General features: G+C 40.0%; 1 protein-coding gene across 1 annotated transcript in view; it reads left to right on the plus strand.

The window, feature by feature from the left end:
• The window catches only part of Gycbeta100b (guanylate cyclase soluble subunit beta-1-like), a 37101-nt gene that overhangs the window by 4150 nt on the left and 17894 nt on the right, over positions 1–15057 (plus strand). Inside the window, exons 3-5 of the mRNA XM_078195983.1 lie at positions 6411–6511; positions 9741–9859; positions 14367–14522. Of these exons, the coding sequence (XP_078052109.1) occupies positions 6411–6511; positions 9741–9859; positions 14367–14522 (376 nt within the window). The remainder of the gene's footprint in view (positions 1–6410; positions 6512–9740; positions 9860–14366; positions 14523–15057) is intronic.

Below are 15057 nucleotides of genomic sequence, written 5' to 3' on the forward strand. Positions count from 1 at the left end.
AATCGAAGCAACTGTGAAGAAAGGGTTAAAGCTCGCTGCGAGAAAGAAAATCGCGTTTCCTCGAACCTTCAAGTACCGCCAAGGTTTCTTCAAATAGTTCGTGCACGGACAAACAAGCAGAAAATGATCAAAATGAAGAAAGTGACGCGGCGTTTAGTCGCGTTTCAATTTCCGATCGGATAATGACAACCCTCGTCGGCCTTTTAATACGGCGCATTAAATATAATACACTCGAACAACTCGAGAGGAATTAAGGCCCTGGGGGGCGAGTGAAAGTGGTACGCAACCGAGAGACTCTCTTAGAGAAACGGAGTCGCTCGCGCGATTCCTCGAATCGACCTGTCACGAGAATCGTATTTGTTCTTAAACGGAGGAAAGTTTCGCGATACTCGTGACACACCGCCGCGACGTTTATACGGCGCGCGCGGGCTGCTCGTAAACCAATATATCGCCTCCCTTCGCATCGGCGATTAGCATACGTTTTACTGCGGGATTCTTCTTCCCTTGGCGAAGACGTTATATGTGGTACTACACACTGGAGGGTTGTCGTAACGCGTGAGAGGATTTTATGACATTTTTACACCGGCGATGCATACGCGAGAGGATGTTAAAAATTATTTCACAAATCTCGACGTTTACGCGTTTTTAGTTGGCTCGTTCGCATTGAGGGGTATTCAGAGCTGATGGTGGACTGGAATCTCGGATTTGCCTTTTATGGTTTATATGGAGGTTTATGGTTTGGTTCGGGTTGAAATTAATTTTTGTTGGAAGAATAGTTGTGGATAGTATGAGAGATTTAGAAGGGAGAATTTGTTAACTGTTTTTTAAAGTTTGACTTCTCTTTTAAGTAGGAATATTTAAAATGATAGAATATTTATTTTGTTAAACAAAATTTTTGTTTGGTTGCAAAACAGTTGGTTGATTCACGTATGAAATGTTCACTTTTGTTTTTAAATACAAATATTAGAAGCGATACAAGATTTATTCTATTATTTTTCAGTTTACAATTTTCTTTATTATTTATAAAAGAAAACTGGACATTGTAGGGTTAAGAAACAAACTCGGAACAATTGATTGATTCATATAGCAGTTATATATTTTATTTAAACATAAATATTAAAAATGCTAAGATATTTATTCCATTATATTTTTTGCACTGTAGGAAAGGGTTAACAAATCATAATAGCTCTCCGAAAACAAGAAACTGGGTCGCAAAGGCACAGAAATCCACGGTTCCACTCTCTCCTCCAGTTCCACAGGATGGATCAACAAGTTCGCCTAATAAAACTTCTGTTTACCTGATCCTCGGGGGTCTATTGATTCGGCGACACGCCGCGTCGAAATATTGGCACGCGTCCTCTGCGTCTCTGTTTGCCTCGACTTTGTTCACGGGAGGTCCACACCCTCCGCGAACCCTTTAAATCCCGGCCCTGGGCACGCGGGAGGAGTGGCTTGCATAAATATCTCACTGTTTACAAGTCCGTCGGACTACCGACTTCTCCTTTTGGAGCACCCCCGCTCGAGGGAATCGCGTTACGGAGGTTTCGTTTATTCGCGAAATCACAACAGGCTTCCTTCGGGAACGGGCAAACAATGCCTGTTACTGAAACTTTTCGAGCCCTCCACCATTCCACCCCCGCTGCGCCAACCCCTTCGCGAGATACGCAAAAAGTGTATAAAAAGCAGCGGAGAGCGAAACTTTTTTGCGCGAGAGCACCAGAACCTCCGGCCCCGTTCCCATGTGAAAAATTCTGTTGCAGTTCTGGTCGATGTTTTTTGCTTTTAGTCGCTTACACTCGAGCGTGCGCGCTCTTAGTAGCTTGTACTAGCTCTTACTAGCTTGTACTAACTCGCAGTAGCTTGTAGTAGCTCTTAGTAACTTGTATTAGCTCCTACTAGCTTGTACTAGCTCTTACTAGCTTGTACGAACTCTCAGTAGCTTGGAGTAGCTCTTACTAGCTTGTACTAGCTTGCACTAGCTCTTAGTAGCTTGCACTAGCTCCTAGTAACTTGTGTTACCTCTTTACTAGCTTGTACTGGCTCTTACTAGTTTGTACCAGATCTTACTAGCTTTTACTAGGTTTTACCAGCTTGTACTAGCTCTTAATAGCTTGTACTCATTCTTACTTGCTCTTAGACGCTTCTACTCGCTTCTACTCGCTCTTATTAGCTTGTACTAGCTCCTACTAGCTTGTACTAGCTCTTACTAGCTTGTACTAGCTCTTACTAGCTTGTACTAACTCGCAGTAGCTTGTAGTAGCTCTTACTAGCTTGTACTAGGTCTGACTAGCTTGTACTAGCTTGCACTAGCTCTTAGTAGCTTGCACTAGCTCCTAGTAACTTGTGTTACCTCTTTACTAGCTTGTACTGGCTCTTACTAGTTTGTACCAGCTCTTACTAGCTTTTACTAGGTTTTACCAGCTTGTACTAGCTCTTAATAGCTTGTACTCGTTCTTACTTGCTCTTAGACACTTCTACTCGCTTCTACTCGCTCTTATTAGCTTGTACTAACTCCTACTAGCTTGTACTAGGTCTAACTAGCTTGTACTAGCTCTTAGTAGCTTGTATTAGCTCTTACTAGCTTATAGTCGCTCTTACTCGCTCTTAGATGCTTGTACTAGCTTGCACTAGCTCTTACTTGCTTATACTCGCTTCCAATTGCTTGTACTCTCTTCTACTCGCTTCTACTCCCTTCACCTCTCTCTTTCTTACTTCTACTCGCTTCTATCCCCTTCTGTTCGCCTGAAGTCTCGAGCTTTCGCGGATCGTAAGGCCGCGCGCGCCGCGAAACTCTTCCGTCGTCAGCTTTCGGCCGGGACGAAAGGCGAAGACGGTTGTCGCCGGGACAACTGACTCGTAACACCGGTTTACAACACCATAAACCTGCCCTCTCGCTGTAAAACACTCGGGAATTATCGGGGAACGCGTGTCCTAAACGGACAATTTCTCTCCCTCCCTACCTCCCTCTTGCGAATACCCCGCGGCACCGAGAAACATTGTGGCGTAAGGGAGACCCCGGACGAAATTGACTTTTGCGATCCCGTTGACAGCTTTACGAACCTTAAATCCGACAGATTTTTAATCCGACGCGGTTTATTACTTGTTAACGGTCGGCTCGACGGGATGGTTAAAAGTGACTCGCTTCCTTGTGCCTCGGACGTTGCTGGAATTATGAAGATTGTTAAATGGAAAATCCGTTAACTTGGAAATTGGTGGATGAATGGCTTTTGGAGGGGATTGTTCTGTTATTTGGTTGTCTGTCGTGTTATGTTGTTCGTGATGTAATTTATATATTTATTCTTTGTATATAAATCTAGTATTTTTTTATAATTAATTGAAGTCTGGGTTGCTGTGAAATAGAATAATCATTTTCTGAAAGGACTCATCTTGCTAATAGATAAAGTTGTCATTGTTATTGCTATTATTATTAATATTATTATTAGGCCCTTGGTATTATATTATATTTGACATAACCTAAAAGTCGACAGTTTATCTATATAAGTACTTGAAGCGTCGATTCTCATAAATTATAAAAACATATAAATATTTAAAAAATATCGATTTCTGCCTTCTGTATATTTTATTTTCAAGCATTAAAAGTCATAAAAAGTTAAATATTCGGAAAAACTAATATAACAATTTTATACTCTACGAATTTATTCGCCAATCTGATAAATTTCCTAACAAATTACTTTCACCGTGTACAAATTTTGTTTCCATTTAAACGATACAACATCGCGTAATCATCTGAAAACGTAGTAATAAAAGCGGCCCAACCGAGCAGAAAGAAAAGTGCCCTCCTCTCGCGTCGGAGTAAAATAACTAGTTTACACGGCGATAATAAACCGCAGAATTGTGGGACAGCGGGCGCCGCGTGTAACGACACCGTCGGAACAACAAGAGAGAGAGAGGGAGAGAGAGAGAGGGATGTGGGTTACCGGTGTGTAGCAAGATCGCTAAATGACTCTTTAAAAGCTCGACTAGAAAGGGTCACTTCAGCCGTCCTAAATGACGTTTCAGAGACTGCCTGTCTCTGGCCTCGTGTTTACAAATTGCACGTGATATAATTTACGAGATTCTACTTGTTCGCTTCGCGGTCTCTCACCGAAAACCTGGCGCACTGTATTCCAGGTGCGCCGTGCTCAATTTGAAATTCCCGTGAACCCCGTTCATGTAACAATTGACAGAAACGTTTAATTTAATTAACGTCTCGGAGATGGCAGGGACTTGTTAGCGAACTGGGAATATTTATGGAAAATGGGAAATTTAATGGAAATGGTAATAATTATTGTGTGTAGTGGTAATAATTATTTTATATAGTAGTAATAATTACTCTATACAGTAATAGTAAAATGCAGTAATTACTCTATATAGTAATAATTATTATATATGATAGTAACAATTATTCTATATAATTACATATAATAATTATTCCGAAAAATATACGAACGTTCAGATTTAAAATGGACATAAAATAGACATTTACATTTAAATATATTATATTAAATTTATATTTAAAGCAACCAGAGCTCATTTCAGATTCTCCACCCCCATAAAGCCAAATTAATACTTGTCAATATTTTATTAATTCCGTATTTAACATTTATATACTTTAATACAATTTCTTCCAATGAATATTTATTTAAATAGATGGCACAAAAGTCTAAATTATACCATTGTTTGAATAACTTTTGCACGTCACGATAGCCATGGAAACGATTAAATACGTAACCGAAGCATAACCCTTCTAAATCGGCTCTACAGAATATACATCTCTTCTTCCGACCGGAATGTTAATTCCACCGGCAATTTGAGTCGAATACCCTCGCCATAGACCCTCGAAAAATTGCCCGGGAATACAGCGAATTGAGCTCGGAGCGACAGGCTCATATCCATGTCAAACAGCGAGAGAGCAGCCTTTTTACCCGTTCTTTGTGAATCTAATAGAAACCGCCCGGAGGGCATCGCAGCAGCCCCGCTAAAACGGCCCCGGCCTCTCTGTCCGCTCTGCCGTGAAATATTTACTTTGTCCGACGCGCAAAACCTTAATTAATTCGCTGCGACACAATCACGCCAATCAAAACAACTCGACCCCGGGATCGACAAACCTTTCGATAATTGCGCAATCAGGATCCCACTTGATGCCGGCTCCTCGCCGCGTCTCGCCATTGGACAGATGGAAACGCAGACTGCTATTAGCATAAGAAGCCATCTGAAACATAAATCATTCGCGAAGAATGGTCGACGATCTCGGTCGCACCTGCGATTCTTCTAATTAACATGACAAAGCTGGCAATTACTTTTATTTGAGAATAAAAGGTCGAGTATTGAAGTGATGAATTTTATTAGGGCGGAAACTATGAAACGGGCGATAGAGCTGTACATAGACTGAACGAAAACGCCCGTTTCATAGTTTCCAATCTTATAAAATCGATCGCTTCAATACTCGATGATTTATTTTTTAATAGTTGGAAACTATGAAACGGGCGTTGTCGTCATAGACAGACTAATAAAAAACGCCCGTTTCATAGTTTCCATCCTAATAAAATCGATCGCATCGATACTCTACCTTTGATTATTTAATGGTTGGAAACTATGAAACGGGCGTTTTCATATAGCCTGTGCTCAGCGACGACGCCCGTTTCATAGTTACCAACCAAATAATTATCGCCAGCAGCGTCATCGATTCGATGACAACTGTATCCTATTCGACAGAAGTCGCTGACTAAAACGCTGCCACTTTTTTAATGCCGTATTTCATTAACAGAGAGAAAGAACTGTGCTTAATTGCACAGATAAATTGACAAATTAAATATTAAATTCAGATAAACTGATCAATTAAATATTAAATTCAGATAAACTGATAAATTAAATATAAAATTCAGATAAACTGATAAATTAAATATAAAATTCAGATAAACTGACAAATTAAATATTAAATTCAGATAAATTGATTTCCACGATTGGACAATTCCTTCTATACGAGACTACACTATAACCAAAATTCATTAATTCTGTTTTAATTCCGCCGGAGTCGGTGCCGGACATCCATTATACATATTTTGATACGCGCAAAGCATTAAAAAAGTCCAGAGATGCAATAGAGACAGAATATTCTCATTCCGGTTATTCTCATTTAGCAAGTGAAGCTTCCACAACGCATACAGGTATGTGATACTCCTATCACATCTTTTTCAATTCGACTGCGATCCTCGATGTTTATTATTTCGCCGGGGCGCCGAGAGGCGTCTGCAGCTTTCTCTAAAACCGTCCCGCTAATAAGCTTTCCGAATTATCCGGCCGCGCTATATAGACTTGCAAAACGAGTTCACGGTTCGGTCGGCGCCGGTCCGGCATAATTGCCTGCGAATTACCGCCGGATGTTTATTCATATTCTTGCTTTAATCCAGGAAAGATGCGGCGGTTAATATGGAGGGCCAGTTCCTGGTGCGGCAGATCTACGATGACGAGATCACGTACAACATCATATCGGCCGCCGCGAAACTGCTCGGTAAGTGTCTTTTAAGCCTTTCGCTTTTAGTGAGCGCATTTTAGTGAGTAGTTGACTAATATATAACAGTAATATATTTTAATATACACTAATATATAATACATAATAATATCTCTTTAGTTTGTAAAATATAAAAGTTTATAATCATGATTTATTTTTGAAAATATTATAGTCTACTGTTTGTTGGTTAACAAAAGTAAAGTATGAAATATTGAAGTATATATATGGTATGAAAGTATATATACTATATATAAATTGTATACTATATATTTATATAAATAAATGGTCATTATTTGAAAGCGTATATGTATACACGACTGTCGGAGCGAAAGGGTTAACTTTCAGATTGATCGCGTGTCTACAGTCGCTTCAATATTTAAATATAGATAATAAGAGAATCGAATTTTATTCAAATTCAAACAACGGAACAGCATTCACACTAATTAAATAATTACTAGAAATTTTCGTCTCGTTTCTAGACGTTTTTGATAATAGAAGAATAAATTTGATTTTGATCTAAAAATAAATTTGATTTCCATTTAAGAATAAATTTGATTTCGATTTAAGAATAAATTTGATTTCGATTTAAGAATAAATTTGATTCTGATTTAAGAATAAATTTGATTTCGATTTAAGAATAAATTTGATTTCGATTTAAGAATAAATTTCATTCAATTTAAAATCAATTAATAATATTCTCGTATTTATTAGATGTTCCACAAAATTTGTATCACGAGTCCAGCTCGTTATTATAGTGCAAGGGGTTAACCGATTATTTCCGGTCGGCTGCTAGAGCGAGCGTTGAGGCGACGGCGAGCCTCTCCTCGAGAGTAATTAAGCCGATACCTCTCTCGTCGTTCCCACCCACCTCTTTCACCCATTCGTTTTCCGGTTGTTCCGAGCACCGTCAGCTTTGGTGAAAGAAAATGGCAAGATTGCCAGACATCCGTTTCCCGTTCCTCAAACAATAAGGTAAAAGGAATGCAAAAGTAGCAATCTCCTCTTACAAGATTCGGGGGGTCGGGGAATCGACTGCCACTGGAGGAGGCCAATTGATTCGGCCTCCTATAGTTGACCGAGCGCCACCGGATCTCCGAGATCCCTTTTACTTTTTACCCCTTCTCCCTCTCTCTCTCTCTCTCTCTCTCTCTCTCTCTCTCTCTCTTTCTACGTTCTTCGGCGGCTCTTTTTATTGGGCCAACCCGGCGACCTCAGAAGGAACCATTCTGCGGATCCGTCGACCTAAGCGCCGCCGCCTCTACGTCTAACCCGGCTAGCAGCGCCTAACCAGAGGAGCCTGTGCCACGAAATGCGATTCCTTTTTTCCTTCTCGTTTTGTCAACCCTTTTTTACCTTCTTTGCCGCCTTTATCCGCGAACGAGGTGACCTCACCGGTGAAAAAGTCCTTTCAGCGGATCCACCGCACCGGCAACCGAAATGCGATTCTCTTTCCGCGCGGTCCTCCCTCTCTCTTTCTCTCTCTCTCTCTCTCTCTCTCTCTCTCTCTCTCTCTCTCGATCTCTCTCTCTCTTTCTCTCGTTCTCTCACACGGTACTTCTCTTTTCTGTTTGATCATTCTGTTTGGAACTTTTGCAACGTGTGCTCACTTTTAGGGGAACCGTGTACGACGGACAACTACCGCGCAAACAAATGGACGGGAGGAACAATGTCAATGTTTTTTGGTTACTGTATTATTTGGCTGTCGAGGAGGATCGTTTTATTTGTTTTGGATTCTGTTGAATATGTTCTATTTGTTTTAGATTCTGTTGAATATGTTTTATTTCGGTGTGGTTTTGTTGAATATGTTTTACTTCGGTGTGGTTTTGTTGGTTTGTGGGTTTTAGTTGCTGTTTTATTGGTATTGTTGTTATAAGAGGTTTTAATCGGTTTAATTATTGTTTAGTTGGGAAGTTGGTTTCGTTATTAATTGTAGTATTTTTTTGTAGAATTAGAGTGGATAGTAGTTTTTGATTGTAATTATTAGAGTAAAGATTTTTATGGGAAATGAAGGTTTTTTCTATGGGTTCTGGGGTGGATGAGCTGGGATAATATTTTAATACATTGAAGTTTTTAGTTTCATAGTTGTTATTTTGGTTTAAAGTTTCATCATTTTATTTGATCGAAATTAGAATACTTTGTTCAGTTTTGTTGACTTAAGTTTGGCATAACTTTGATATAATATTTAATGAGTTTGGTAAATTGAAATTAGAACACTGTCTTTAGTTTCTTGACAATCTTTAGTCTATAACAATTTTATTAAATTAAAATTAGAAATTTCAGTTTCGTCGACTTTACTTTGACACAACTTTTAACGATGTAATTAAATCGAAATTGGAACGCTGTTCTCAGTTTCGTCAACCTAACTTCGACATAACCTATAATAATTTTAATTAATCGAAATTAGAACGCTGTTTTCACTTTCGTCGACTTAACTGCGGCATAACTTTTAACCATTTTAATTAACCAAAATTAGAACGTTGTTTTTATTTTCGTCGACTTAACTTTGACATAACCTATAATAATTTTAATTAATCGAAATTATTACGATTTCAGCTTTTATACATAGCTTTTAACAATTTTATTAAATCGAAATTGAAACTCTATTTTCAGTTTCGTCAACTAAACTTTGGCATAACCTTTAACAATTTTATAAAACTGAAATTAAAATGCTATTTTCAGTTTCGTCGACTGAACTTTCACATAACCTATAAAAACTCCAATAAACCAAAATCGGAACGATGTTTTCAGTAACGCGAACCAATCGGTCGCCCAATGCGCCAAACGGAGCCATCGAATGTCCTCGAACGCTTCCAATCGGTCTACCCGAGATTCCTCCGTACCATCGCGACAAGATGGAACGCGCAATTTCTGTTTACCCCGAATAACTGCCGGTGATCATCGGCGATTGATTCGGAGGACAATCTAACCGGCTCAGACCACACACGCGGCCACGTCGGAATCGAGTTACCGTTTGAACTTCGAACGTTGCTCGTTAAAATTGCGAACCCCTTTCCTTCCCTTCCCTTCCCCCTGTTCCCTCCCCTCCCCTCCCCACCCTTTCAATCGGCAGCCACGATCAGTTTAAGCGACACTCGACAGAGCCATTCGACGATTTCCCCATTAAGTCGAACCGTTCGGAATCGAATTCGTGAACGGGGAAATTCGTAGCCGCGCGCGCGCGCGCACGCATACAGAGAGACAGAGTAACGAGAGAGAACCCGTGTTCCAGATATGCCGGCGAACGAGATCCTCGAGCGGTTTGGCCGAATGTTCTTCGAGTTCTGCCAGGACTCCGGCTACGACAAGATCCTGCAGGTGCTCGGGGCAACGCCCTGGGACTTTTTACAGGTAAACTCCCGTAAACCGCGTGGTAGTAGAATGAAATATGTAAAATTGCGACTTGTTACGATTTTCGATGAAATTTGTTATTTTTTTGTTTAAGAGGAAGAAAGGTTGACTGCTTGTTAGGAGAACATACCTGAAATTTTAATTGGTACTAATAATATTCTATCGGCACTGTATTTCTCTTTTTATTCGTTTATTTTGATATCTCTGTTTAGATTAAAGTGATTAACAATATAAAGGAACTTTTAAATATTCAGAAAATTTTAAATAGAGTATTTTGTTCTGAATTATGACATATTGTGACTTTTGACGAGGTTTGCCATTTTTGTGTCAAGAGGGAAGGATTACTTTTAGTAAATCATACCACAAATTTTAATAACAATAATATTCGATTAGTACTCTATTTCTATTTTTATTAATTTAATTAGACATCTCTAGTTAGACCAAAATGACTAACAACATAAAAGAACATTCCTATAACTAACAACGTAAAATTAAAGAATTCCAATATCAATTTAACCGAATTAACAATACCATATAACAATTACATAATATCAAATGAACAATTACCGATATCAAGAAAACTAAGCACTTCATCCGCAGAGCGTGGATCGTGAAACTCGCGGTCAAAAGGTCGCAATACCGGCGAAGCGATCTCTAATCGGCAATTATACCAATCCCATTACCATCCCAACTAATTTGAATCAATCTTACGAAAGTTGGCGCGGTGCCAAAGGATGCGCGTCGACTTTCTCACAGCCGGTGCGGGTAGTACGTAGACACGCGCGTGTACGGTAAACACCGCGCTTCGGATGAATTCCGTGAGCATTTTTTCGCATACGTCGGGATCGTTAGTTTCTTGGCCGTGCCTTCGCCGAGGTGGGTTCCCTCGGGCTACGGATCGCCCGGTGACCGACTCCCGACTCCCGACTCGGATTCCATCGAATCTCCCGTTCGCTCCGCGGACCAAGTGAAAGTTCCCGGAAAGGATGACACGTGGGGCCCCGGGAGTCACGACACCGTCGTTTCGCGATTGACCGGTGATTTCGGCGAAATTTCGTTCTGGTCTTTCGAAAGGATTTTTGGCAGAATTCTTGACCTTTCGGGACAACTCTTTGAGTGTCACGCGTCTTTGCTATTTTCTCGTTCGAAAGGTTCATTTCTCTGGCATTTTTCCTCTCGAAAGGATAATTCTTTGCCTTTTAAAGGTTTATTCTAATAATTCAAAAAATTCTATATTTTAATTCAAATAATTCTATATTATAATTCTAATGTAATTCTAATAATTCTAATATAATTCTAGTAATTCTATATTTCAATTCTCATATAATTCTAATAATTCTAATAATTCTAATATAATTCTAGTAATTCTATATTTCAATTCTCATATAATTCTAATAATTCTATATTTCAATTCTAATATATTTCTCATAATTCTATATTTTAATTCTAACATAATTCTGATAATACTAAAAATTCTATATTTTAATTCTAATATAATTCTATATCTCAATTTTAACATAATTCTAATAATTCTATATTTCAATTTTAACATAATTCTAATAATTCCATATTTCAATTTTAACATAATTCTAATAATTCTAATAATACTATATTTCAATTTTAACATAATTCTAATAATTCTATATTTTGAGTTTAATATAATTCTCATAATTCTATATTTCAATTTTAATGTAATTCTAATAATTCTAATGTAATTCTAATAATTCTGTATTTTAATTCCAGTAATTTTAATTCTCGCTACAGTTAAATAAAATGTTTAAAATAACCAAAGTCTGCCGTTCTTTCACCGTTTGTTTTCACGATCGCGACGATTCAATGGCCTCGAGGCCACACAGCCGTCGATAGCTCTCGGCCTCTCGATAAAAGGCGCGCGTGCACCTGCGTGCCCCGCGGAATGTACCATTCGCGCATACCGCGGCCGCGGGTGCATTTCTAAACCCGAGACACACAGAGACAGGACCCGTTCGAGGGAAACACGACGGACCAGTCCGGGCGCGCGATTGCGGCAACGAGTCGCTGAGTAATTGGACAAAAAGCTTGTAAACTCGTTTGCGAGCGCGCGGAATACGGCCACGGAATTATCGCCAGAATTTTCCTGTACGTGATTGATGGATTATTACACCTTTTTGCAGTCGATAAGGGGGGAAACGCGTTACGATCCTTTCAGCGGGATTAATGGTCGTCGAGGACGCAGTCTCGATTGATCGCTATGGCGGATACGGAAGACGCTGCGTGTAGGCTTCTTTCGTTTCGGACGCCTTTCGATTTGTTTTTTAGATGAAACTGTGGGCGAAATTCGGGTAGAATTTGTTGTTGGTGGTGATCAAATTTGGGGTTGCTTTTGTCGATTTGTTTAACAGGGTTGCTAGGTTGAAGTTAGGGTATTTGGAATTTGGTAATAATAAATTGTTTCAGTGTTATAGGAGTGTGTAATCATTCACATAAAATGTGAATCATTTGTTGATGTATTCGGTAGAGAAAGAGGATTTTTGGAGAAATTTTTGATTATAATACTTAGTGATATTAATACGTAATGATTATTTTGGTCGGTATTTAGAACGTAGAAGTATCTGACTTTATCTAATTTTCACTAGAAAGTTAAGTAAATTTTCTAAAATAAGGAAAGTCTTTATCTGCATTTTTATTTTCACTAAAGTATTAAGGTTTATAAAATCAGCAAAGTCGTAACCTTTTAATTTTCACTAAAATATTAACATTTATAAAATAAGCAAAACCTTAACCATTTAACTTTCACTAAAGTATTAAGGTTTATAAAATAAACACAGTCTTAACCTGCCTTTCAATTTTCATTAAATGCTGTAATTTACAAAATAAGCAGCCATAAGCTGTCCTCTAAATTTCCCTAAAATACTAAAATTACAGAATAAGCAAAGTCTCAACCTGCCTTCCAATATTCACTAAAGACATAAAATTGACAAAATAAGCAGTCTGTACCTTCCTCCCAATTTTCCCTAAAAACCCACCTAAAATTTACAAAACCCCCATTATTCTTCATCTCCCTCATAAATTCCACAAAAAAACACCCAACCAGACTATACAAAATCCTAACCTCCCTTTCAACTTTCAACCCTCGTCATACCAACCTAGATTCAACAACAACAGACAGAGAGACAAATTTCCCCACTCCTCCACCTGTCTCCAGTAAACCTCGCGACGAACAACACAGTAGCGTCGTCCGCGTCCCGGCACTGTGTTAAACTCGCGAAGCGTGGGTCAGCGCGAAATAAACACGGAAAAATGAATATTCTAAACACTGGAACCCTCTTATGAGGAGAAGAGGAGGGGAATACATTACCGGGTGAAAAGAGCTCGCGTGAAAGTTTCCCGGCTCGAATTAATGACCGGCGCTGCGCGAGAACCAGGTAAGAAGACGAAGACGAAGAAGACGAAGAAGAAATGAGTAAACTCGTTCCGGTGTTCGACGCTGAAATCTGCAAAGGGCGAGCGAGCGAGCCCCGTTGCGCGCAAGAAGAAACACGAAGAACGCCAATGAATGCGCGCAATGCGATTAGCGGGCAGCGGAATGCCGTCGCAGAACGAGATTATTATCGTGCCCGTTTTTCCTCGCGAGGTTTCGTTTCCTCTTCCGGTGTCACGCGCTAGCTGTTAGCCGCGTTTCTTTCCCCCTCCCTCTCTCTTTTTTTCTTTTTTTCTCTTTCTGTCTTTAACTGTCTTTTACTGTCTTTGTTACTTTGGTTCTCTCTCTGTCTTTGTCTAGCTTTCTGTTTCTGTCTTTTACTATCTTTGTTTCTCTGTCTCTATCTTTGTCTTTGTCTGTCTGTCTGTGACTCTGTCTGTCTCTATCTTTGTCTTTGTCTGTCTGTCTGTGACTCTGTCTCTGTCTCCGTCTCTGTCTTTGTCTCGTTGTCTGTTGGTCTATGTCTCTGTCTTTGTCTGTCTGTGTCACTAGCTGTCTCTGGCTGTCCCTGTCTTTCTGTCTATCTCTCTCTTCCTCAGTTTTACTTTCTATTTCTCTCTCTCTTCCTCAGTCTTACTCTCTGTCCTTTTCTCACTGTCTCTTATCTCTCTCCGTCTCTCCCTTTTTATCTCTCTCTCTCTCACCCTCTCTATGTCTTCCTCTGTCACCATCTCTTTGTCTCCCTTTCTCCTACCCCTTTCCCAGTCTTTGTCCCTCGATTTCCGTCGAAAAATTGAAAACCGTGTCGCGTCTACGTCGACGGGTCGCGCACGGGACATGTGTGTATCGATCGCTCCCGTAATTGACATTGATAGCGGGCCAGAATTGATACCAACCGACAGATATTATACCGTGCAATTACCCTCTCGTGAACGAGCGCCGAGGTCCGTCGGTCGACATAGAAAATTCGATCGTGCGAAAAGCGAACGGCGTACACGTTGCCTGCCCGCCCTTTCCCTGACCCGAAAGAAAATCCATTTTCCCATAATCTTTCACGGGCCGGTGGCCTGACGACGGCGAGCCTGTTGGTGTGTCGCTTAATTGCAGAATTTGGACGCCCTTCACGACCATTTAGGCACTTTGTACCCGGGAATGAGGGCGCCCTCCTTCCGTTGCACCGAGAGGCCAGAAGACGGGGCGCTCATATTACATTATTACTCCGACCGACCTGGTTTGGAGCACATCGTCATCGGCATCGTTAAGGTATTTTTGGCGAATACTGTAGCGCGCGGCACGGAGTTGCATGAAATCCGCGAGACCTGTTCCGGCAAATGGCGAACCAACGTCGATCCTCGAGTGCTTTCAGATTCTCGTCGAAGATCAGAGCGATTTTTATCGGCTGAGAATTTTTTGGTACCTTTTCTGCGAGAATTAATAGCGAGGGTAGCGTTTACAGTGATCGATTATTTTTTAGTTACCTTAATAAATACTGATATAGTAAAATATGAAGTAGTAATAATAATATTAAAAAAAATAATGTTTCGGAAATATTGATATTTTTTAGTAAAATATCTTCGCTTTATAAATTTTCAGCGGCGTCTTCTAGTCACCGCTCGACCGCAAAGGGTTAATGGTATTATTTTTCATAGCATCGCGTGCCGCGGAATATCGGAGTCGTGTTCGTGGCGTGTTATTTTTCTTTCACGCCGAACGAATCGAGTTTTCGCGGCCGAACAGCCGATTATACGACGTAACACGCCGCAAATTTTCAGCCGCGTCTGTTTCGCAGATTTTTCCC

The sequence above is a fragment of the Augochlora pura genome, chromosome 2 (genome assembly GCF_028453695.1).
Source record: "Augochlora pura isolate Apur16 chromosome 2, APUR_v2.2.1, whole genome shotgun sequence".
In the NCBI taxonomy this organism is placed as follows: domain Eukaryota; kingdom Metazoa; phylum Arthropoda; class Insecta; order Hymenoptera; family Halictidae; genus Augochlora; species Augochlora pura.